This window comes from Pongo abelii, chromosome 2 (genome assembly GCF_028885655.2).
Source record: "Pongo abelii isolate AG06213 chromosome 2, NHGRI_mPonAbe1-v2.0_pri, whole genome shotgun sequence".
In the NCBI taxonomy this organism is placed as follows: Eukaryota; Metazoa; Chordata; class Mammalia; order Primates; family Hominidae; genus Pongo; species Pongo abelii.
Window position 1 is genome coordinate 8,803,902 of NC_085928.1, and position 24,868 is coordinate 8,828,769.

Below are 24,868 nucleotides of genomic sequence, written 5' to 3' on the forward strand. Positions count from 1 at the left end.
CTCTTCTGGCTTGTAGGGTTTCTGCCGAGAGATCCGCTGTTAGTCTGATGGGCTTCCCTTTGATGGTAACCCGACCTTTCTCTCTGGCTGCCCTTAACATTTTTTCCTTCATTTCAACTTTGGTGAATCTGACAATTATGTGTCTTGGAGTTGCTCTTCTCGAGGAGTATCTTTGTGGCGTTCTCTGTATTTCCTGAATCTGAATGTTGGCCTGCCTTGCTAGATTGGGGAAGTTCTCCTGGATAATATCCTGCAGAGTGTTTTCCAACTTGGTTCCATTCTCCCCGTCACTTTCAGGTACACCAATCAGACGTAGATTTGGTCTTTTCACATAGTCCCACATTTCTTGGAGGCTTTGCTCGTTTCTTTTTATTCTTTTTTCTCTAAAGTTCCCTTCTCGCTTCATTTCATTCATTTCATCTTCCAGGGCTGATACCCTTTCTTCCATTTGATCGCATCGGCTCCTGAGGCTTCTGCATTCTTCACGTAGTTCTCGAGCCTTGGTTTTCAGCTCCATCAGCTCCTTTAAGCACTTCTCTGTATTGGTTATTCTAGTTATACATTCTTCTAAATTTTTTTCGAAGTTTTCAACTTCTTTGCCTTTGGTTTGAATATCCTCCCGTAGCTCGGAGTAATTTGATCGTCTGAAGCCTTCTTCTCTCAGCTCGTCAAAGTCATTCTCCGTCCAGCTTTGTTCCGTTGCTGGTGAGGAACTGCGTTCCTTTGGAGGAGGAGAGGTACTCTGGTTTTTAGAGTTTCCAGTTTTTCTGCTCTGTTTTTTCCCCATCTTTGTGGTTTTATCTACTTTTGGTCTTTGATGATGGTGATGTACAGATGGGTTTTTGGTGTGGATGTCCTTTCTGTTAGTTTTCCTTCTAACAGACAGAACCCTCAGCTGCAGGTCTGTTGGAGTACCTGGCCGGCCGTGTGAGGTGTCAGTCTGCCCCTGCTGGGGGGTGCCTCCCAGTTAGGCTGCTCGGGGGTCAGGGGTCAGGGACCCACTTGAGGGGGCAGTCAGCCCGTTCTCAGATCTCCAGTTGCGTGCTGGGAGAACCACTGCTCTCCTCACAGCTGTCAGACAGGGACATTTAAGTCTGCAGAGGTTACTGCTGTCTTTTTGTTTGTCTGTGCCCTGCCCCCAGAGGTGGAGCCTACAGAGGCAGGCAGGCCTCCTTGAGCTGTGGTGGGCTCCACCCAGTTCAAGCTTCCAGGCTGCTTTGTTTACCTAAGCGAGCCCGGGCAATGGCGGGCGCCCCTCCCCCAGCCTCGCTGCCGCCTTGCTGTTTGATCTCAGACTGCTGTGCTAGCAATCAGCGAGACTCCGTGGGCGTAGGACCCTCTGAGCCAGGTGCGTGCTATACTCTCCTGGGGCACCGTTTCCTAAGCCCGTCGGAAAAGCACAGTATTCGGGTGGGAGTGGCCCGATTTTCCAGGTGCCGTCTGTCACCCCTGGAAGGGGAACTCCCTGACCCCTTGCGCTTCCCGAGTGAGGCAATGCCTCGCCCCTGCTTCGGCTGGCGCACGGTGCGCTCACCCACTGACCTGCGCCCACTGTCTGGCACTCCCTAGTGAGATGAACACGGTACCTCAGATGGAAATGCAGAAATCACCCATCTTCTGCGTCGCTGGCGCTGGGAGCTGTACACCGGAGCTGTTCCTATTCGGCCATCTTGGCTCCTCCCCTCGAGTATTCTTATTGATTGATTGAGACAGGGTCTCACTCTGTTGCCCAGGTTGGAGTACAGTGATGTGATCACAGCTCACTGCAGCTTTGAGCTCCTGGGCTCAAGTGATTCCTCCTGCCTCAGCATCCCGAGTAGCTGGGACCACAGGTATGTGCCACCACACATGGCTACTTTTTAAATTTTATCTTTTATAGAGATTGAGTCTTACTATGTTACCCAAGCTGGTCTCTAACTCCTGGTCTTAAGCAATCCTCCTGCCTTGGCCTCCTAAAGTGCTGGGTCACAAGTATGAGCCACTATGCCTAGCACTGTGAAACGTTGCAATGACAGCACCCGCTCCTTCCTGAACGCTGTCCCAAGCTTAGCATCACTGCTTCTTATTTAAATAAGTTTTTCCCCATTAAAAAAGCAGTGCAAATTCACTTTGTAAAACAATTTAGACATCACCTAGCAAAAAAGAGAAAAAATTAAAACCACATGATTCCTGTCCAGAGATAGCCATTTTAACATTTTTCATGTGAGTCTAGTGTACATGTTGTTTTAAGTCCTGCCTTTTCTCACTTAAAGAAATTTATTACAGAAACTCTTATTTCTTGGGAGTGCAGAAATACTGTAAGAGTTCTGTCTCATATTATGAAGGGGATAGGATGTTTCTTGGATGCCTGGTAGGTCACATGCCAGAACTTGTTAGCATTCAGCCTGCTGGTCTTAAAGGACACATCCTAATCTGACTCAGTGTACTAGTCAGTGTTCTCTAGAGGGAAGGGCTAATAGGGTAGATGTATATATGAAAGGGAGTTTATTAAGGAGTATTGACTCACATGATCACAAGGTGAAGTCCACAGTAGGCCGTCTGCAAGCTGAGGAGCAAGCAAGCCAGTCCGAGTCCCAAAACCTCAAAAATAGGGAGGCCAACAGTGCAGCCTTCAGCCTGTGGCCGAAGGCCTGAGAGCCCCCTGGCAAACCACTGGTGTAGGTCCAAGAGTCTAAAAGCTGAAGAACTTGGAGGCTGATGTTTGAGGGCAGGAAGCCTCCAGCATGGGAGAAAGATGAAGGCCGGAAGACTCAGGAAGTCAGCTCCTTCCATGTTCTTCTGCCTGCTTTCTTCTAGCCGTGCTGGCAGCTGATTAGATGGTGCTCACCCAGCTTGAGGGTGGGTCTGCCTCTCCCAGTCCACTGACTCAAATGTTAATCTCTTTTGGCAACACCCTCACAGATACAAGCAGGATCAATACTTTGCCTTCCTTCAATCCAATTAAGTTGACACTTAGTATTAACCATCACACTCAGCATTTCTTTTCCCTTTAATCTACTTGTCTGCTCGATTTCTCAGGACTGGATGAAGACAGCATTCTTTTCAAAGCCCCCCAGTCATATTTAATTACTCCTATGCTCTCAATTCTGGGCACCCCCAGCCAGTGCCCAGTGGGTGTCCCCCACCTGTTGTTCTTGGGAGCTCTCTGCCCAGCTGTCTTCTTCCTCCTGCCCTCTGGCTTTCTCTGCACCCAGGTTTGTTCCCCCTCCTCTTTCCTGCCAGCCTGGCCTTTCTCTGTCTCCCCTTCGGCCCTGGTGCGGCCTTGCCCTGCAGCTGTTCATGGCTGCCCCAGGGCCTTTAGAGAACCAAGTGGTTCTGGCCTTGAAGGCATTTTACAATCTGTTTCCAAGGCTTCTTCTCACTGCCACTGCCCCTTCACAGCACAGCCCACCTCTTGGTCCCTGCAGACACGTGGCTCTCCCTTGAGGTAAGGCCTGCCTCCAGCCAGCTGGGCATTCTTCCACGGCTCTCAGCCTCATCTCTTTCCCCAAAAATGTTATCTATAATTCAACACTGAATCCAATTTCACCTCCTTTTTTCCACTTCTTTCTTGTAGCGTCTTTCATCTCCATTTGTCAATTCACTTCCTCCATTTATTCATTATCCTAGCCATTCTTGGTGGCTGCCATGTGCATGCGAGGCCTCTAGGAATAGAAATGAAGGGCATTGAGGAGCTGACACCCTGGCTGGAGACAAGGCACTCTGGGTGCAGTCCTGGCTTTGTTAAGGACCACCTCTCTGACCACAGGAAAGTTACTTCAGTGTCAGATCTTCATCTGTGAGATGGGGAATGTTACTGCCCTCCTTAAAGTGGAATGCTAGGAGCGAGTGGGGCAGCACATGTCACGGGCTCAATGCTCGCATTCGGAGGAGGCTGCTGGCCTGCTGAGGTCTGAGAACCTCAACGTGTGTGCCTATCCCAGACGTGTGTGCTTATTGTTTTGAGTTTCCTGGAATTTGGAGGCAGCAGCTCCAGGAGAACAGGGGCCTTATCCATTGCTTCATCTTCTTCAGAGGAAGGTGACTGTCACTTATAGGCATACCTTGGTTGATAATGCTTTGCCTTATTGGGCTTCACAGAGATCATGCGTTTTCCAAATTGGAGGTTTGTGGCAACCCTGTGTTGAACAAGTCTATTGACGCCGTTTTTTCAACCTCGTGTGCTCACTTTGTGTCTCTGTCACATTTTGATAGTTCTCGGATTTTTCACACTTATTATATCTGCTTTGGTGATCTGCGATCTGTGATCTTTGATGTCACTATTGTAAATGTTTGGAGGTGCCACGAACTGCATGTGTGTGAAACGGTGAACTTAACTGATAAATGCTGTGTGTGTTCTGACTCCAGAACACAGGGTTCCAGTGATCGGCCATTCTCCTGTCTCTCCCTCTCCTCAGGCCTCCCTATTCCCTGAGATACAATACCGAAGTTAGGTCAATTAATAACCCTACAATGGCCTCTAAAGTGTTCAAGTGAAAGGAAGCCTCGCACATCTCTCCCTTTAAGTCAAAAGCTAGAAATGATCAAGCTTAGTGAGGAAGCCACATCGAAAAGCCTAGATAGGCTGAAAGCTAGGCTTCTTGTGCCGAACAGTTAGCCAAGTTGAGGATGTAAGGGAAAAGTTCTAGAAGGAAGTTAAACGTGCTACTCCAGTGAACACAGGAATGATAAGAAAGTGAAACAGCCTTATAGCTGATACAGAGGAAGTTTTCATGGTCTGGATAGAAGATCAAACCAGCCACAATATTAGCTGAAGCCTAATCCCGAGCAAAGCCCTAACTTTCTTCAATTCTGTGAAGGCTGAGAGAGGTGAGGACGCTGCAAAAGACAACTTTGAAGCTAGCAGAGATTGGTTTATGAGGTTTAAGGAAAGAAGCCATCTCCGTAACATAAAAGTGTAAGGTGAAGCAGCAAGTGCTGATGGAGAAGCTGCAGCAAGTTGTTTAGGAGATCTAGCTAAGATCACTGATGAAGACAACTACACTAAGCCACAGATTTTCAGAGTAGATGAGACAGCCTTCTACTGGAAGAAGCTGCCATCTAGGACTTTCATAGCTGGAGAGGAGAAGTCAATGCCTGGCTTCAAAAGACAGGCTGACTCTCTTGTTAGGGATAGTGCAGCTGGTGACTTAAAGTAGAGGCCAGTGCTCATTGACCATTCCCAGAACCCTAGAGCCATTAAGAATGATGCTAAATCTGCCTGTGCTCTAGAAATGGAACAACAAAGCCTGGATGACAGCACATCTGTTTATAGTATGGTTTACTGAATATTTAAAGCCAACTGTTGACACCTACCGCTTAAAAAAGACTCCTTTCTAATATGACTGCTCATTGATAATGCACCTGGTTGCCTGAGGTCTCTGATGGAGGTGTACAAAGAGGTGACTTTGGTTTCAATGCCCATGCTACAGCCTATGGATCAAGGAGTAATTTTGACTTTCAAATCTTATTATCTAAAAGTTACATTTCATAAGGCCATAGGTGCCATAGATAGTGATTCCTTTGATTGATATGGGCAAAGTAAATTGAAAACCTTCTAGAAGGCCGGGTGTGGTGGCTCAAGCCTGTAAGCCCAGCACTTTGGGAGGCTGAGGTGGGTGGATCATCTGAGGTCAGGAATTCGAGACTAGCGTGGCCAACATAGTGAAACCCTGTCTCTACTAAAAATACAAAAAATATCCGGGTGTGGTGGCAGGCGCCTGTAATCCCAGCTACTTGGGAGGCTGAGGCAAGAGAATTGCTTGAACCCGGGAGGTGGAGGTTGCAGTGAGCCGAAATTGTGCCATTGCACTCCAGCCTGGGTGACAGAGCAAGACTCCATCTCAAAAAACAAAACAAGGCCGGGCGTGGTGGCTCACTCCTGTAATCCCAGCACTTTGGGAGGCCGAGGGGGGCAGATCACGAGGTCAGGAGATCAAGACGATCCTGACTAACATGGTGAAACCCTGTCTCTACTAAAAATACAAAAAATTAGCCGGGTGTGGTGGTGGGCGCCTGTAGTCCCAGCTCCTCGGGAGGCTGAGGCAGGAGAATGGCGTGAACCCGGGAGGCAGAGCTTGCAGTGAGCCGAGATCGCGCCACTGCACTCCAGCCTGGGTGACAGAGCGAGACTCTGCCTCAAAAAAAAAAAAAAAAAAAAAAAAAAAAAAAAAAGAAAAACCTTCTGGAAAGGATTCACCATTCTAGATGTCTTTAAAACATCTGTGATTCATGGGAGGAGGTAAAAACATCAACATTAACAGGAGTTTGGAAGAAGTTGATTCCAGCCCTCATGGCTGACTCTGAAGGGTTCAAGTCTTCAGTGGAGCAAGTCACTGCAGATGTGGTGGAAACAGCAAGAGAACTAGAATTAGAAGTGGAGCCTGAGGAAGTGACTGAATTGCTGCAGTCTCATGATCAAATTTGAACAGATGAGGAGTTGCTTCTTATGGATGAGTAAAGAAAGTGATTTCTTGAGATGAGATGGAATCTACTCCTTGTGAAGAGGCTGTGAACATTGTTGAAATGACAACAGGATTTAGAATAGTACACACATTTAGTTGATAAAGAAGTGGCAGGATTTGAGAGGATTGACTCCAATTCTGAAAGCAGTTCTACTGTGGGCAAAATGCTATGAAACAGCTTCACATGCTACAGAGAAACTGTTCATGAAAGGAAGAGTTGATCAATGCAGCCAAATTCATGGTGAGGTAAACCCAGCCCTCAGCACCCACCATCCTGATCACTGAGCAGCTGTCAACATTGAGGCAAGACCCCCACAGCAGAAAGATGATTACCCACAGGCTCAGATGAGTGTTAGCTTTTTTTTTTTTTTTTTTGAGACAGGGTCTTGCTCTGTCCCCCAGGCAGCAGTGCAGTGGTGTGATCATGGCTCACTGCAGCCTTGACCTCCTAGAATCAAGCAGCCCTCCCACCTCAGCCTCCCGAGTAGCTGGAATTACAGGTGCATGCCACCATGCCCAGCTATTTTTCTTTTTGTAGAAACAAGGTTTCACCATGTTGCCTAGGCTTGTCTTGAACTCCTGGCCTCAAGCGATCCTCTTATCTCGGTCTCCCGCAGTGCTGGTATTACAGGCATGAGCCACTGTGCCCAGCCTGTAATATATTTTAGCAATGAAGTATTTTTTTCTCTCTCTTTTTCTTCCTTTCTCCCTTCCCTCGCTCCTTTTCTTCCTTTCTTCCTTCCCTTTCTTTCTTTTTCTCTTTTTTTCTTTTATATATATATATATATTTTTTATTATACTTTAAGTTCTAGGGTACATGTGCACAATATGCAGGTTTGTTACATATGTATACATGTGCCATGTTGGTGTGCTGCACCCATTAACTCATCATTTACATTAGGTATATCTCCTAATGCTATCTGTCCCCCCTCCCCCCATCCCACAACAGGCCCTGGTGTGTGATGTTCCCCTTCCTGTGCCCAAGTATTCTCACTGTTCAATTCCCACCTATGAGTGAGAACATGCGGTGTTTGGTTTTTTTTTCCCTTGCGATAGTTTGCTGAGAATGATGGTTTCCAGCTTCATCCATGTCCCTACAAAGGACATGAACTCATCATTTTTTACGGCTGCATAGTATTCCATGGTGTATATGTGCCACATTTTCTTAATCCAGTCTATCATTGTTGGACATTTGGGTTGGTTCCAAGTCTTTGCTATTGTGAATAGTGCCGCAATAAACATACGTGTGCGTGTGTCTTTACAGCAGCATGATTTATAGTCCTTTGGGTATATACCCAGTAATGGGATGGCTGGGTCAAATGGTATTTCTAGTTCTAGATCCCTGAGGAATCGCCACACTGTCTTCCACAGTGGTTGAACTAGTTTACAGTCCCACCAACAGTGTGAAAGTGTTCCTATTTCTCCACATCCTCTCCTGCACCTGTTGTTTCCTGACTTTTTAATGATCGCCATTCGAACTGGTGTGAGATGGTATCTCATTGTGGTTTTGATTTGCATTTCTCTGATGGCCAGTGATGATGAGCATTTTTTCATGTGTCTGTTGGCTGCATAAATGTCTTCTTTTGAGCAGTGTCTGTTCATATCCTTCGCCCACTTGTTGATGGGGTTATTTCTTTCTTGTAAATTTGTTTGAGTTCTTTGTAGATTCTGGATATTAGCCCTTTATCAGATGAGTAGATTGCAAAAATTTTCTCCCATTCTGTAGGTTGCCTGTTCACTCTGATGGTAGTTTATTTTGCTGTGCAGAAGCTCTTTAGTTTAATTAGATCCCATTTGTCAATTTTGGCTTTTGTTGCCATTGCTTTTGGTGTTTTAGACATGAAGTCCTCGCCCATGCCTATGTCCTGAGTGGTATCGCCTAGGTTTTCTTCTAGGGTTTTTATGGTTTTAGGTCTAACATTTAAGTCTTCAATTCATCTTGAATTAATCTTTGTATAAGGTGTAAGGAAGGGATCCAGTTTCAGCTTTCTACATATGGCTAGCCAGTTTTCCCAGCACCATTTGTTGAATAGGGAATCCTTTCCCCATTTCTTGTTTTTGTCAGGTTTGTCAAAGATCAGATAGTTGTAGATGTGTGGTATTATTTCTGAGGGCTCTGTTCTGTTCCATTGGTCTATTTCTCTGTTTTGGTACCAGTACGAGTCTCTCTCTGTTACCCAGGCTGGACTGCAGTGGTGCAGTCACAGCTCCCTGCAGCTTCAAACTCCTGGGCTCAGGCAGTCCTCCCAATTCAGCCTCTCAAAGTGCTGGGATTACAGGCATGAGCCACCATACCTGGCCCCAATAAGGTATTTTTTAAACTTAGGTATGTACATTTTTTTATAGATATAATGCTGTTGCACACTTAATAGACTACAGTATGATATAAACATAATTTATATGCACTGGGAAGATAATGTGTGACTAACTTTATTGTGATATTTACTTTAGTATCTTCCCAGTAGTCTGAAACCGAACCCCCAATGTCTCCAAGAAATGCCCATAGTAGTTATTCAGTAAATATTTTGGATTGATTGAGTCAATGATCCTTTCTTCTCCTGCATTCTAGAAGTGAGACATTTGGTTTTAAATCAGAGAAAATTATCTGAACAGGGCATTGAGAATACCAACATTGTCAGAGAAGAGTCGAACCAGGAACATCAACCAGGAAAACAAGAAAAAACAGAAAAGCACCCAAAGTCTTTGCAAGGTGAGCAGAGAAGGCCTTTGTGGACAAGCTGAGTGCAAGGCGATGGCAGGGAAAGCGGTTGTGTGGTGTGCTGGAGCAATGCATCTGCATGGTTGTCCCTCCTGTGTGTTGGCAGCAGAGGCAGGCGGGACTCACCCTGCCACATGGCTGTATTGCTCTTGCTGCATGGCTTACTTTTTGTTGCTGATTCTGAGTTCTGCTCTTGTTCCCCAGGCTGGAATGCAATGGCACGATCTTGGCTCACTGCAATCTCTGCCTCTTGGGTTCAAGTGATTCTCCTGCCTCAGCCTCCTGAGTAGCTGGGATTACAGGCGCCCACCACCACATCCAGCTAATTTTTGTATTTTTAGTAGAGACGGGGTTTCACCATGTTGGCCAGGCTGGTCTTGAACTCCTGACCTCAAGTGATCCACCCACCTCAGCCCCCAAAGTGCTGAGATTATAGGTGTGAGCCACTGCACCCAGTCCCAAAAACTTTTCTGACTGTAGAAGTTGTATATGTAGTTTTTAGAAAATTTAGTGAATAGATAAAAGTATAAAACAAACAGGGAAAACAATTTCATCACGAGGAGCAATCTATGTAACATTGTAGTGTGGTGACTACGTAGTATTTCATCTGCTGGGCAGACTGTAATTTGCTAACCATTCCCTATGGTTGGGAACTTAGGACTGTTTTCATTATTCTCTAATGTAAACAGGACTGAAATGGACAATTTAATAGATAATAAACTTTCTTCTTTTTCTCTGTGGGCTGTTATGTAAGGAACTGGAGGTCTCCTCTTGACTCCATTTATCCAAATAATCAAATATTAGTCTGTATGTTTATTCGTTCACTCACTTATTAACAACATCCCAGGCCTTACCGCGTCCCAGGCCTTCAGCATAGAGAATGACATTACAGAAATAGGTCAGGGGCCCTCATTTCTTAGTGAACTAGCATGTAACAAAAAGCTTGGAAACATTTGCTACTGTTTTCAGGTTCTCACCAAGCAGAGCCCGAAACTTCTTCCAAGAACAATGAGGAATATGAGAAGTCCCTCAAAACGGATGATTCTTCCACGGTTCAGTAAGGATTGAACGATATTTTGGGTGGTGGGAGTGGAGCCCCTCTTGTACTAGCCCTACTATGAGTCGTGGTAGGTTTTTTAGTAAATCCAGTTAAACTGGAGCTCATGCAATCCAGGCTAACTTAAGCTAACAGGGAAAGGGCAGCTTTTGTTTATGAGTACATGTTGCACATCAAGCTTTCTGCATGCATTATTTTATCTCATTTGATCCTCATAATGATAACTTTGTGAGGTGGTATGACTATCTCCGTTTCCTAAAATGGTGACTGAGTAATTAAATGGTTTACACAAAGTGATAAACCAGAATTCCTGGTTAAGCCAGGTTTCCAACCCACACCTTCAGACTCCTGAGTCTCCAGCCATCCTGCATGAGGTCAGTTGCTCTTAGGGCCTCTGGTAGCCCGAGAAGGGTCTGGAGGAGACTCCTTGGATGCTATGGGGACCAGGGAGAGAATGGAAGCTCAGCTGGTGGTTTTGGGAAATGGAGTGAGAAGAACCGAGAGAACATGTCTTTAAGCAATTTTGATTTTTAAAAATTGTTTTTGTATTGAATATGTAGATTAATTTGGGAAGAGTTGACATTTTTACATTGTTAAGGTGTCTCATCTATGATCATGGTATATCCTTTCACTCAATTCAGACCCCCCTTATGTCCTTTAATAGAGTTCATTTGTTCTGCCTATAAATGTTGTAGATAATTCCTATAAGTGAATTCTTAGATGTTTTATAGTTTGGGTTATTTTTATAAAAATATATTATTTTCCATTATATTTTTGAGTTGGTTAGTACCTTGAATGCAGACCAAGTGTGTCAGCATCAGTGGGGATTTGGTAGAAATGGAGAATTTCAGGCCTGCCCCTGGTTTACTGAACCAGAGTCTACATTTTATTTGACAAAATCCCTAGGTAACTCACAGGCACATTGAAAACTGAGAAGCACTGGGTTAGAGGAATGCACTATAAGGTTTTTAAAAAACCTGCTCTCATTTAGTACATCAGTAAATAGACTCTCAGATCTGGCCCCTGATTTTTTTCACCTCCATTAATTTTTCTCTTTGTGAATTTTCTAGATGGAGTGTGTCGAGGACACCAACCATTTCTTTGGCAGGAGCAAGCATGATGGAGATGAAGGAATTAATTGAGAGTGAATCACTTAGCAGCTTAACAAACATATTAGACAGACAAAGGTCTCAAAGTAAGTTAGGGTAGGATTGGGGAATTTTATAATATAACTAGACTTGGAATAATTATGAAATATTTTAAATTCAGGATACTTCAATGAGATTCTTGCATATTTGACCAAATGTTTCTCGAAAGTAAGAGTACTGTATACATTTTCAACTTATGCATCCCATCCTTACTGTCCATCCATCCACCCATCCTCATCCATCCATTCATCCATCTGTCCATCCCCATCTATCCATCCATCTCTATTCATCCATCCATTCATCCATCCCTATCCATCAATCCCCATCCGTTCATCTGTCCACCCACCCATTCCATTTATTCATCCATCCATCCATCCATCCATCCGTCCATCCATCCATCCATCCATCTCTATCCCTCCATCTCCATCCACCCATCCATTTGTTCCATTTCTTCTCATGTCATTCACTCACCCTCATCATCCATTCCATTCCATCAATATTTTTGACCCATGGTGTTGTGCATATGGGGGACATGAAAATCTCTAATATCTAATGAAGACTTTCAAATAAAGAATTACAATTCTTTGTGATAGATGTTGTGGTATGGGTAGGTATGTGGTATGTTGGGGAGGCATAAAAGAATCATGTTTATGGAAAGACTCTCCTTGAAAGATATTTACTCTTTTTCTTTTCTTTTTTTTTTTTTGAGAGGGAGCCTCACTCTATTGCCCAGGCTGGAGTGCAATGGCGCAATCTTGGCTCACCGCAACCTCTGCCTCCTGGGTTCAAGCAATTCTCCTGCCTCAGCCTCCTGAGTAGCTGGGATTACAGGCGCCCGCCACCACGCCTGGCTAATTTTTTGTATTTTTATTAGAGACGGGGTTTCACTGTGTTAGCCAGGATGGTCTCAATCTCCTGACCTCGTGATCTGCCCGCCTCGGCCTCCCAAAGTGCTGGATTACAGGTGTGAGCCACCGCGCCCAGCCTTCTCTTTTTTTTTTTTTGAGAGGGAGCCTCACTCTATTGCCCAGGCTGGAGTGCAATGGCGCAATCTTGGCTCACTGCAACCTCTGCCTCCTGGGTTCAAGCAATTCTCCTGCCTCAGCCTCCTGAGTAGCTGGGATTATAGGCGTCCACCACCACACCCAGCTAATTTTTGTATTTTTAGTAGAGACGGGGTTTCACCATGTCGGTCAGGCTGGTCTCAAATGATCTGCCTGCCTCAGCCTCCCAAAGTGCTGGGATTACAAGCGTGAGCCACTGTGCCCGGCCTAGTGTTTACTCTTATGGTGGAATGAAGAACACAGCATCCCGTGTTACGGGATCCGTTCATGCAGAAGCATGTAATCTTATTCACATACTGTCAAGAGAGCAGAACCCTCAGAAGCCACTAAATTGACTCCCTCATTCTCAGCTTAGATCCCCTCACCAGTTTCTCATTAAGAAGTTGTGTTTCCAGTATGAAGTGGGAAAATCTAGAGCCAGTGGGTATACTGCTGCCTCCTGGGATGGGCCATTTCACGTCCTTTTAGCTATAATTGCTACAGATCATTTCCTCATCTCTCCATCAGTTAACCTGTTGTTTCCTGACACTGGCCTGGTTCTAGTGCAACAGTCTATGGCTGCAGAGGGAAGTGACTGCTTGAGCCAGGCTCTCTCTGCTGGGTGCTGGAGACACAGTTGAAGAAAACTCATTCCTATTCTTATGGTCCACAAAGACTGAGTCACACTTCCACATGTGAACGCCTCTCAACTCCTGACTTTTTTCTTTTCCGGATTAAAAGTGTCACTCTTTTTTAAAGTGTGCTTTAAGCATTTAATGAGATTTTTAAACCGTTCTTTTTATTTTGAAATAAAGATAGGAAAGTTCACATGAAAATGCAACAACTACATATTCACAATTTAGGTGTTAGCGTTTTGCCATGTGTTTTGGGTGGACCGTCCTGCATGCACACAGTCCCCCTGCCGGGGATCTGAGTTGTCTCCAATTTCTTGCTCTCCAGCACTGCCATGGTGAGCATCTGGGCACACATGTGAGTCCACGGCATTGGCCCAGTGGGACCCCTGGGGCACAGGCTGTGAGCCTCGACCCCATTGCTAGATGCTGCTGGTTTACTCTCCAGGCGGCATCTCCCTTTTTTTTTCTTTTTTTTCTTGAGACAGAGTTCTGCTCTTGTTGCCTAGGCTGGAGTGCAATGGCGCAATCTCGGCTCACCATAACCTCCATCTCCCCGGTTCAAGCAGTTCTACCTCAACCTCCCGAGTAGCTGGGATTACAGGCATGTGCCACCATGCCCAGCTAGTTTTGTATTTTTAGTAGAAACAGAGTTTCTCCATGTTGGCCAGGCTGGTCTTGAACTCCCGACCTCAGGTGATCCGCCTGCCTTGGCCTCCCAAAGTGCTGGGATTACAGGCGTGAGCCACCGGGCCCAGCCTCAGGCGGCATCTCTTTACCTCCCTGCTCGCAGTCCTGAGGATTGCTGTTCTCCCCGTTCTGCACGGGCATGGTTTAGTTCTTGACTCCTGGTGAGGCTGAGCAGCATTGCATAGGCTTATTTGGTCACACTCTTCTATGATTTTCCTATTCATATCTTTGCTTATTTTTGTGTTAGTTAAAAAAAAATTGTCTTACTGATCTGTCAGCTTTGCGTTTACATCTGGATAATTGTACATTGCCAGTTATATGCATGGTAATCCTCACAGACAGGGGTATGTAACTTATCCTTTGACTTGATTTATGGTATCTTGTTTTGTACAGCAATTATTTAACTATTCCTCTCTAGTTTATACTTTCAGGAATGTTTAAGAAATCCGTCCTCAGCTGGGTATGGTGGTGCATGCCTGTAGTCCAAGCTACTTGCAAGACTGAGGGGATGATCACTTGAGTCCAGAGTTCATGGCCAGCTTTGGCAACATAGTGAAACATCATCTTTTTTTTTTTTTTTTTTTTTCCAAGGACTGAGTTTCACTCTTGTAGCCCAGGCTGGAGTACAATGGCACGATCTGGGCTCACTGCTACCTCTGCCTCCCAGGTTCAAGTGATTCTCCTGCCTCAGCCTCCCAAGTAGCTGGGATTACAGATGCCCGCCACCACAGCTGGCTAATTTTTTATTTTTAGTAAAGATGGGGTTTCACCATGTTGGCCAGGCTGGTCTCAAAATCCTGACCTCAGGTGATCCACTTGCCTCAGCCTCCCAAAGTGCCGGGTTTACAGGAGTGAGTCACCACACCCGGGCGAAACATCATCTCTTAAAGAAAAAGAAAAAAAGAGGCCAGGTGCGGTGGCTTACACCTGTAATCCTAGCACTTTGGGAGGCCAAGGCAGATGGATCACCTGAGGTCAGGAGTTTGAGACTAGCCTGGCCAACATGGTGAAACCTCATCTCTATTAAAAATACAAAAATTAGCTGGGCGTGGTAGCACGCGCCTGTGGTCCCAGCTACTCAGGAGCCTGAGACAGGAGAATTGCTTGAACCCAGGAGGCAGAGGTTGCAATGAGCCTCGATCGTGCCATTGCACTCCAGCCTGAGCAACAGAGTGAAACTCCATCTCAAAAAAAAAAAAAAAAAAAGAAAGAAATCCTTCATCCAGATGTCAGTATAGTCTCCTAGATACTCTTCTGATGATTTTAAAGTTTTTGTTTTATACTTTTAGTCTGGAATTCATTTTGTATATGCCATGAAGTAATTCAGTAACTTAATTTGCTCCCATATGGATAGTCAATATAACTTACCCACTGATTTGAAATGCCACTTCTGGCATCTGTTAGGTTCCCCTATGTATTTGGGTCTGTTCCTGGGCTTTCTCGTCTGTCCCATTGGTCTTGTCTTGATGACCGTAGATTTATATGTGTTCTCAGCTCCTTTTCCTTCTGGTCTGAGCTTGGCACTGAGCTGAGTATTTTATGTAGCGTTGCTAATTTCCTCTTCTCAGTGTCCTAGAAGGCGGGTGCTGTTGCCCTCATATAACAGGTGAGGTTACTGAGGCTCAGACTGTGGGCTTTTGTTTGTTTAAGAGCAGGGTCTCTTAAAAAAGCCCACCGTCCACCGTGCGCTGAGATTAAGAGCTGACTGGAAGAGAGCCTTAGGTGTGTTATGGCATCATTGTCATGATGACCTTAGTCCTCTTCTGCCTGTGTTCTCGGTTAGCAGAGGCGGGGAATGAGAGGCCCTCACCCTATTACTACATATAACTGGCAACGGGCCTGCCATCTATATTTAGCCACCACTTCTGGTTGCTGGGAAGAGGCAGTCACACAAAGAACAACCCCTGCCTTCTAGGAGCTTCCGGAACCTTCCTGAATCTCTGTAGCATGTTCAGGTCCACATATAGCAGCTCAGATACAGTCTCCTCTTAATGCTCATCTCCTTTATTTGATTTCACAGTTAAAGGGAAAGATTCAGAGGGAAGAAGGAAAATCCAGAAGAGACATAAGAAGCCCCTGGCAGAAGAAGAGGCAGACCCCACGCTGACAGGCCCCAGGAAGCAGAGCGTGTTCTCCATCCAGCTGGCCATCATGCCGCTCCTTGCTGGTACCCACTCCTTGCCCTGTTCCCAGCAGCTCCCGCTTGTCTTGTGGCCAGAATGGCCATAAGCGGATGCTCCTAATTACAACCCTGCTGCGTGCCACCTCATTTCATCCTCACAGCCACCTCAGGAAACTTAGGGGAATTGGCTTCATAGTACAGGGGGAAACAAAGGCCCAGAGAGGGTAGCTGCCTTGCCTGAGATCACACAGCTAGGAAATGTGAAGCCTGGACTTGAACCCAGCTCTGTTTGATTCCAAAATCCAAGGAAGCCTATGGGAATATTAAATGTCATCATAGTGTTTGCTAAGAAGATGCTGCTTTTAATAAATGCTTTGCTACAGATTTTTACAAAAACATCTAGTAAAGGGAATGAGGAAAGGGAACCCTTTTTGACCGAGCCCCTCTGGGTGCAGGCACCTCCCGTGTGACACATCACTTACTTCTCAGACCAAATTCTGTCCCACTCAGCTAACCTGTGGTGTGGTGGTGGCTGTGGTGGTTATCGTTGTTACCATTTTTTTCAGTGAGGAAAAGAACTCAAAGAGGTTAAGTAACTTTCCTAAGCCCGCACAGCTCAGTGGCCAAACAGGGATTTAATTATTTTGCTTTATAAGATCTACCGCTATTTATGAACTAGACTTTATACATATTGGTAAATCATAACTAAATATTATATCAATATGTTTTGATGATTGAAAGCTCAGCATATATTTTGGTAAAATTATGTTGCTTTGTTCCAAAAAAGAGTAATATGGGGTGAACTCCCCCTTTTTTTTTCTTTTTAGAGAAAATTCAGACTTTGTTCGTTTTTTTTTGTTTTGTTTTGTTTTGTTTTTTGCCATCACGTGTCTTGTGCCCCCTCTCCTGGCTACTCTGCAGAAGCGCGTGCGTTGGTCTTTTCTGAGCTGGAACCAGCATTCATAGAGAAGGGGGCAAAAACCCCATAAGTCAGAGCCTCCAGTTCAGTTCCACAGGTGCCAGTCATCCTCTTCCTCACGTGCTCTTGGGTTGGTGTCAATTCAGACAATTCAGAGAAAGTGCTATTAACTTTTCAGTTTGCACTTTTTTTTTTTTTTTTTTTGAGATAGGGTCTTGCTCTCTCACCCAGGCTGGAGTGTAAGTGACATGATCATAGCTCACTCCAGCCTGAAGCAAGCCTCCCGCCTCTGCCGCCCGCATAGCTGAGACTACAGGTGCACACCACCACACCTGGCTGTTTTTTTTTTTTTTTTGTATTTTCTGTAGAGACAAGGTCTTGCTATGTTGCCCAGGCTGGTCTCAAACTCCTGGGCATAAGTAATCCTCCTGCCTCAGCCTCTCAAAGTTCTAGAATTACAGGCATGAGCTGCCGCATGTGGCAGTTTGCAGTTTTAAATGACTTTTTGAAAATCATACTTCACCTACAGCTTGTCCTTCCTATTCGCCTTCACTTTCTCATAGCATCAGAACCTCTTGAGAAGCAACAGTGCCAGAGAGTAAACTTTCAGAGGGTCTTACCCCACCCCACGCTCCATCCTGACCCTCCAGCATACCTATTGCACACAGTAGCTTTGAGCGAACGCCTTTGCTAGCTGCTTCCTTCGTCCTAGAGTCCCAAGGAGGAACCCATGATCCTCCTTGGGGAGCGCACCATGGGACCTGCCCCGCTTTGGATTTTACCGTGAGAGGAAAAAGAAGTTCAACTGTTTTGGCCTGCCTGGTGTGACTGTTTCCAACAGAATGAAGCCAGGACGTGGTCCCCTCTCTCTCTCTCTTTTTTTTTCGAGATGGAGTCTTGCTCTGTCGCCCAGGCTGGAGTGCAGTGGCGCGATCTCGGCTCACTACAGCTTCTGCCCCCCAGGTTTAAGCAATTCTCCTGCCTCACCCTCTAGAGTAGCTGGGATTACAGGCGCATGCCACCATGCCAGGCTAATTTTTATATTTTTAGTAGAGATGGGGTTTCACAATTTTGGCCAGGCTAGTCTTGAACTCCTGACCTCGTGATTGTCTTACGTGTCCGTGTGAAGAGACCACCAAACAGGCTTTGTGTAAGCAACAAGGCTGTTTATTTCACCTGGGTGCAGGCAGGCTGAGTCTGAAAAGAGAGTCAGCAAAGGGTAGTGGATTATCATTAGTTCTTACAGGTTTTGGGATAGGCAGTGGAGTTAAGAGCAATGTTTTGGGGGCAGGGGGTGGATCTCACAAAGTACATTCTCAAGGGTGGGGAGAATTACAAAAAACCTTCTTAAGGGTGGGGGAGATTATAAAGAACCTTCTTAAGGGTGGGGGAGATTACAAAGTACATTGATCAGTTAGGGTGGGGCAGAAACAAATCACTGGTGGAAGGAATGTCATCAGTTAAGGCTATTTTCACTTCTTTTGCGGATCTTCAGTTGCTTCAGGCCATCTGGATGTATACGTGCAGTTCACTGGGGATATGATGGCTTAGCTTGGGCTCAGAGGCCTGACAGTGATCCGCCTGCCTCAGCCTCCCAAAGTGCTGGATTACAGGCGTGAGTTACTGTGCCGGACCTAGCCTCCCCTCTCTTTAACCTGCACCATCATGTACAATGCTGTACAATGCAGGGGTTCATATGTAAGAGCTTTGGTGACAAAAACACTTTGATCATGGCTCAGCCACTTACCAGCAAGTTATCTGCTTTCTCTGAGTCTCACTTTCCTCCTCTGTGAAATGGGGGTGATTACTCCTACCTCAGAGCATTGTTTTAAGGATCACAGGAGCTGACGTGTGTAAACTGCTTAGCATGGTGGAACCCAGAGGGTGCTGGTGTGGAGGCAGCAGCTGTCCTGAGGCCATGTGTATGGGCCGCTCCATTATACCCATGACATAGCCTATGGTCATCGACAGAGAACAGGTCGGCTCAGCAGGCCAGTTGTATGTCTGGTTTTGCCAGAAAATAATAGCATAAGATTATTTATTTTAAGCCCAGCATAATTATTTTTGGTTATCATCTTCAATTTCAAATTAGGCGATAGATCGTGTATACCTTATTAGTAAATATTGGTTGGCTAGTAACCCAGTAAGATTCTAGAAAGATTCTGTGTCTGAGAGTGAACTCTTATTTTAAAAGGATAGTATTGCATAGCAGAGGGGCCCCACTTAGCCCAACAGAACTGGTTTGGATGCTGGTTCCACAGCGTATTTTCTAAGAGACCTTGGATGATTGCGTCAGAACTCTGGGCCTCAGTTTCCCCATCTGTAATGTGGAGATGACAGCAACCACACAAGGTTAAGGATGAAATTATATTAGCACATGTTTGGGACTGGCTGTTGGAGGAGCACAAACATTCCCTTATACCGTTCCACTTTTAACCAGCGCTCTTAACTCAGGGGGCTTGTGTCTGCTGGGGACATTTGGCTGCGTATAGAGGCATTTTGGTTGGCACGACTGAGAGTGGGGTGCCACTGGCATCTAGTAAGATACTGTTAAACATGCCACAATGCACAGGACTGTCCCCTGAGCAAAGGGTGGTCTGCCCCAACTGTCGGCAGTGTGGAGGCTGTGAGCCCCCAGCCCGGAATTCTGTTCTGGTGTATGTCTCCCTGACTCTGATGATTTGAGCACTTTTTTTTATTTTTATTTTCGCAATGGGGATTCCTTCTACCTTGAGTAGTCTTTTTTTTTTCTTTTTTGAGATAGAGTTTTGCTCTTGTTGCCCAGGCTGGAGTACAATGGCGCAATCTCAGCTCACCACAACCTCCGCCTCCCGGGTTCAAGCGATTCTCCTGCCTTAGCCTTCCTGAGTAGTTGGGAATACAGGCATGTGTTACCACGTCTGGCTGATTTTGTATTTTTGGTAGAGACGAGGTTTCTCCATTTTGGTCAGGCTGGTCTCGAACTCCTGACCTCAGGTAATCCACCTGCCTCAGCCTGCCAAACTGCTGGGATTATAGGCGTGAGCCACCGTACCCGGCCTACCCTTGGGTAGTCTTTTATGTGAAAAGGCTCACAAAATTATAGAACACAGGCGTAATGGGTGACAGCTTTCATGAATCAGCTTTGTTAAAGAGGATCCTGCGGGAGCGTGAGGGCTACCCCCAGGAGCTGTGCACGCCTCTTTTCACAGCCTGTGCAGATGGCTGCGCACACCTGGCCCGGGACTTGTTTTAGAAGTGCCTACTCTTTCTGAATGTGAGCGACTTGGCTTTTACATGCCCTAGAAATACACTTATAGGCATGTTGAAAGGAATAGACTGATCTTTTTGAGCACCATTTCATACATCATCTTTCTTAATCCTTTAACCCCAAGGAAGGTGGTATCTATCCCCATTTCGCAGATGAAATTGAGCCTTGGAGACTCTAGCTTATCACATGACAAAGAGTCAGATCTGGGATTCAAACCCAGGTCAATCCTACCTCCAAAACTTGAGGTGTTTTTTTGTTTGTTTGTTTGTTTGTTTGTTTTCCTTACCTAGTACATCTCTGACTGGTGAAATACATGGATCCCTTTTGTAGAAAAAGCATTCTGGGCTGGGCGCGGTGGCTCACGCCTGTAATCCCTGCACTTTGGGAGGCCGAGGCGGGTGGATCACGAGGTCTGGAGATCGAGAACAGCCTGACTAACACGGTGAAACCCCGTCTCTACTAAAAATACAAAAAATTAGCCAGGTGTGTTGTTGGGCACCTGTAGTCCCAGCTACTTGGGAGGCTGAGGCAGGAGAATGGCGTGAACCCAGGAGGCATAGCTAGCAGTGAGCCAAGACCATGCCACTGTACTCCAGCCTGGGCAACAGAGCAAGACTCTGTCTCAAAAAAAAAAAAAAAAAAGAAAAAAGAAAAAGCATTCTGACAGCTCTGACAGCTACCTATATGCCTTGCAATGGCTCAATTCACCCACCCTTTTTGCGAGGCGCACTAGTGCAAAACCACCCTGGCGGGAGGTGTGCATGCTTGTATTTGGCTCAGATGTGCCAGTTGTGTTCTACATCAATGTCTGTGCTTTCCTCATCAAATCACAACAGGTGAAGCAACCCACTGAGTACCAAATGTGCACACTGGCATGATATGTCCTTGGTGGGAGAACTGCCTGGAGCACTCCATCCAGTAGCCTTCCTGCAGTGATGGTCAGGCTCTCCGCTGACCCATACAGGAGCCCATAGCCACATGAGGGTACTGGGCATTTGGAATGTGGCTTGTGTGGGGAAGGAAGTGCATTTTATATTTTATTTAATTTTAATTAGTTGCAATTCAAGTAGCTACCTATGGCCTATAGCTACCATAGTGGATAGCACAGGTCTAGAACGTTGGTTTTCAAGTTACCTGGAGAGCTTTTAAACCTCCCATTGTGGAGGCCACACCCCAGACCAATTAAATCAGACTGTCTGGGAGTGGCACCCACACATAGGTGTTCCTATTGTGTCCTAGGTGATTCAGTAAATGCTTGTATTACTTCTTAAAAGATGTCATCAAGATTAAGTCACACAAATTCTATTCTAGAGAATTTACAGGACCTCAGTTTGAGAAACTAGCACAGGTCATGCTGCCTGTGGGTGTTTCCCAATTCTTTCTTTTTTTTTTTAATTAAAGTTTTCCCTTTTGGGTTGTGATTTTATCATTGGCTCATCTCAGGTTGCTTGATCCCTCTGTGCTTGTCTTGGGGGTGTCGGGAGGAAAGGTCTAATGCTGGGTGTATGTCCCCCCAGGATGGCAAACTGTCATGAGTCGTGGCAGTGAGAAGTCTGCCAACATTTTAGATTGCCTTTTGACTTTAAAAACAGAAGTTCCGATCATGACTGAGGAGCAAAAGCAGGATTTAAATCCCCTGACCATAAAGATCAAGTGTGCTTCCTGCCTTCCATCACAGCCTGTACCCATTCAGGAACTAGAGGTAAGAATGAGCCGGCTACATGGAGTTTAGAGCTCCTCCCCTTCCACCCACCTGCCTGTCACATGCCATCTCTAGTCCTCCCGATGGCCCCACATGAGAAATGTGGTCATCACCTGCATTTTACCATTTAGGATCCCACAGTGAGATACAAAAGAGATGGGGTTCCTGGGATTAGGTGTGACCAATCCTGAGGTCTCCTACTATGCCACAGGTGCTCTTCACATGCAGGTCATGAGCCTCCCTTCAGGAGCCCCCAGGCTTCCCTGTTCCCGTGGCAGTTGCCAGAGGGGTGCTCACTCATTGTGAACCAACCAGGTTCAGCACTTCTGTTTATTCTATGAGTTCCTTGTTCCCTCTTCTGGTTGGATCCCTGTCTCCTGAATTCTCTCCCTTTATTTGCTGTCTGGTTTTGCTGGAGTGCATCCTCCAGTAGCTTCTCGAGAAAAGGTCAATGGGAGATTTATCTTTGAGATCTCATATGTCTGCAGATATATTTTTTCTACCTTTTTTAATCCTTACACATGACTGGTAGTTTGGCTGCATATAGAATTCTAGGCTAAAAATCATTTGCCTTCAGAGTTTTGAAGGCATTGTTCCATCATCTTTTATTTTCATTGAAGTTGAACCTTTGTATGTGAACTGTTTTTTGTTTCTCCAAGTGCTTATAAAATCTTTTGTCTTTTATTTTATTTATTTATTTATTTGAGGCAGAATTTCGCTCTTGTTGCCTAGGCTGGAGTGCAGGGGTGCAATCTCAGCTCACCGCAACCTCCACCTCCTGGGTTCAAGTGATTCTTCTGCCTCAGCCTCCCGAGTAGCTGGGATTACAGGCATGTGCCACCACGCCCGGCTAATTTTGTATTTTTAGTAGAGACAGGGTTTCTCCATGTTGGTCAATCTGGTCTCAAACTCTCGACCTCAGGTGATCCACCCACCTTGGCCTCCCAAAGTGTTGGGATTACAGGCGTCAGCCACCGTGCCCAACCTTGTCTCCTTTTTTAAAAAAAATTTTTTTGAGACAGGGTCTCACTCCACTGCCCTGTCTGGAGTGCAGTGGTGCAATCATAGCTTACTGCAGCCTCAACTTCCTGGGCTGAGGTGATCCTCCTGCCTTAGCCTCCCTAGTAGCTGAGACTGCAGGTGCATGCCACCACACCCAGCTAATTTTTGTATTTTTTGTAGAGACAGGGTCTTTGCCATGTTGCCCAGGCTGGTCCTGAACTCCTGGGATCAAGTGATCCTCCTGCTGTGGCCTCCCAAAGTGCTAGGATTACAGGTGTAAGCCATAGTGCCAGCCCTTTTTGTCTTCTGAAACTGCTTAATTGTGTGTCTAAGTATGTCCATATACATATGTCATACTTTTACTTTAAAATATAGATTCACAGAAAGTTGCAAAGACAGTACAGAGAGGTCCCATGTATCCTTTATCCCATTTCCTCAGTAATTAGGTGTTTCATAACTATAGCACAATATCAAAATCAGCACATTGACATTGGTCTAATGTGTATATAGGTCTGTGCCATTTTATTGTACATGTATGTAACTGTCGCAGCACTTGAGATGTAGAAATATTCTATCATCACAAAGATCTCCTTCATGCTACCCTTTTGTAGTCACAACAACCCCCTAACACCCACCATCCCTAACCACTAATTTGCTATCTCTATACTTTTGTCAATTTGAAAATGTTATGGTTAAGGATTGAATTGTATCCCCCCAAAAAATGGTATGTTGAACTCCTAACGCCCAGTATCTCAGAATGTGATCTTATTTGGAAGAGGGTCTTTGCAGAGGTAATTAAGTTGAAATGAGGTCATTAGGGTATCCTTATGAAAAGGGGAAAATTGGACCCAGAGACAGACACACATAGAGGGAAGACTATGCAAAGTGACACATGGAGAATGCCACGTGGAAAGTGGATGCTGCCACATGCCAGGGGACATCTGGGGCCACCAGAAGCTGGAAGAGGCAAGGAAGGACCTTCCCAAGCACCTTCCGAGGAAACGTGGCCCTGCCAACAGCTTAATTTCTGACTTCTAGCCTCAGAATGGGGAGACAATAAATTTCTGTCATTTTAAGCACCCCCCCTCCCACCCCAGTTTATGGCGCTTTGTAGGAAACTGGCGTGGTTATATAAATGAAAACATCCAGTGTGTGACCTTTTGAGACTGGCCTTCTCCCCCACTCCAGGATAATGCCCTTGCATGTAGTTTGGTCATGTTTCTTTATTTACTCTGCCTTTTAGTTGATGTATTTAGACCATTATATTTAGAGTAAATGTTGATATATTAGAGCTTAAGTCTACCATTTTAATTTTTGTTTTCTGTCTGTTCTGTTTTTTTGTTTCTCTTAGTTTTTATTCCTGCTTTCTTGTGGGTTACTTGACCAATTTTTAGAATTCCATTTTGATTTATCTGTAGTATTTTTGAATTTATATCTCTTGGTATAGATTTTTAATGGCACTCTGGGTATTATATTTAACGCATAACATAACTTTTCACTATCTCTTGGTATCAATATTTTACCAGTTTGAGTGAAATATAGAAACTTTACCTCCCTTCAAACCTCTTTAGTTTTCCTAAATATTTCTTCTACATAGATTGATAACCACATGAGATGATGTTATACTTTTTGCTTCAACTGTCAAACATAACCTAGAAAACTCAAGGGTTGAAGGAAAGTGTATATGTTTACCCGTGGTTCTACTTATTCCATTATCCTTTCTTCCTTTCTAATGTTCCAAGACTTCTTTTGTCATTTCCTTTCTGTTTCAAGAACTTCCTTTAGCCTTTCTGTAGGATAAATCTGCTGAAAACATATTCTTTTAGTTGTTCTTTGTCTCAGGGTGTTTTTATTTTTCCTTCATTCTGGAAGGATAGTTTTACTGGATATAGAATTGGTATAGAATGGGGTTGATTTTTTTTTTTTTTTTTTTTTTTTTGAGACAGAGTCTGGCTCTGTCACCCAGGCTGGAGTGCAGTGGCGTGATCTCGGCTCACTGCAACCTCTGCCTCCTGGATTCAGGTGATTCTCCTGCCTCAGCCTCCCAAGTAGCTGGGATTATGGGCACGCACCACCATGCCTGGCTAATTTTTGTATTTTTAGTAGAGACGGGATTTCACCATGTTAGCCAGGCTAGTGTC

The 24,868-nt window shown here is 45.2% G+C and overlaps 1 protein-coding gene across 7 annotated transcripts in view; it reads left to right on the forward strand.

Moving 5' to 3' along the window:
* Positions 1-24,868, forward strand: part of CFAP92 (cilia and flagella associated protein 92 (putative)) — an 85,192-nt gene that overhangs the window by 18,009 nt on the left and 42,315 nt on the right. For 6 of the 7 annotated variants that reach the window (XR_010139333.1, XR_010139334.1, XM_054550569.2 and 3 more), the window contains exons 6-10: positions 9,013-9,153; positions 10,132-10,219; positions 11,290-11,414; positions 15,753-15,899; positions 21,541-21,725. Coding sequence is in view for 5 of the 7 variants with exons in the window: in XM_054550569.2 (XP_054406544.2) it covers positions 9,013-9,153; positions 10,132-10,219; positions 11,290-11,414; positions 15,753-15,899; positions 21,541-21,725 (686 nt within the window). In the remaining 2 variants the exon portion in view is untranslated. The remainder of the gene's footprint in view (positions 1-9,012; positions 9,154-10,131; positions 10,220-11,289; positions 11,415-15,752; positions 15,900-21,540; positions 21,726-24,868) is intronic. The other variant, XM_054550570.2, reaches the window with a different exon arrangement.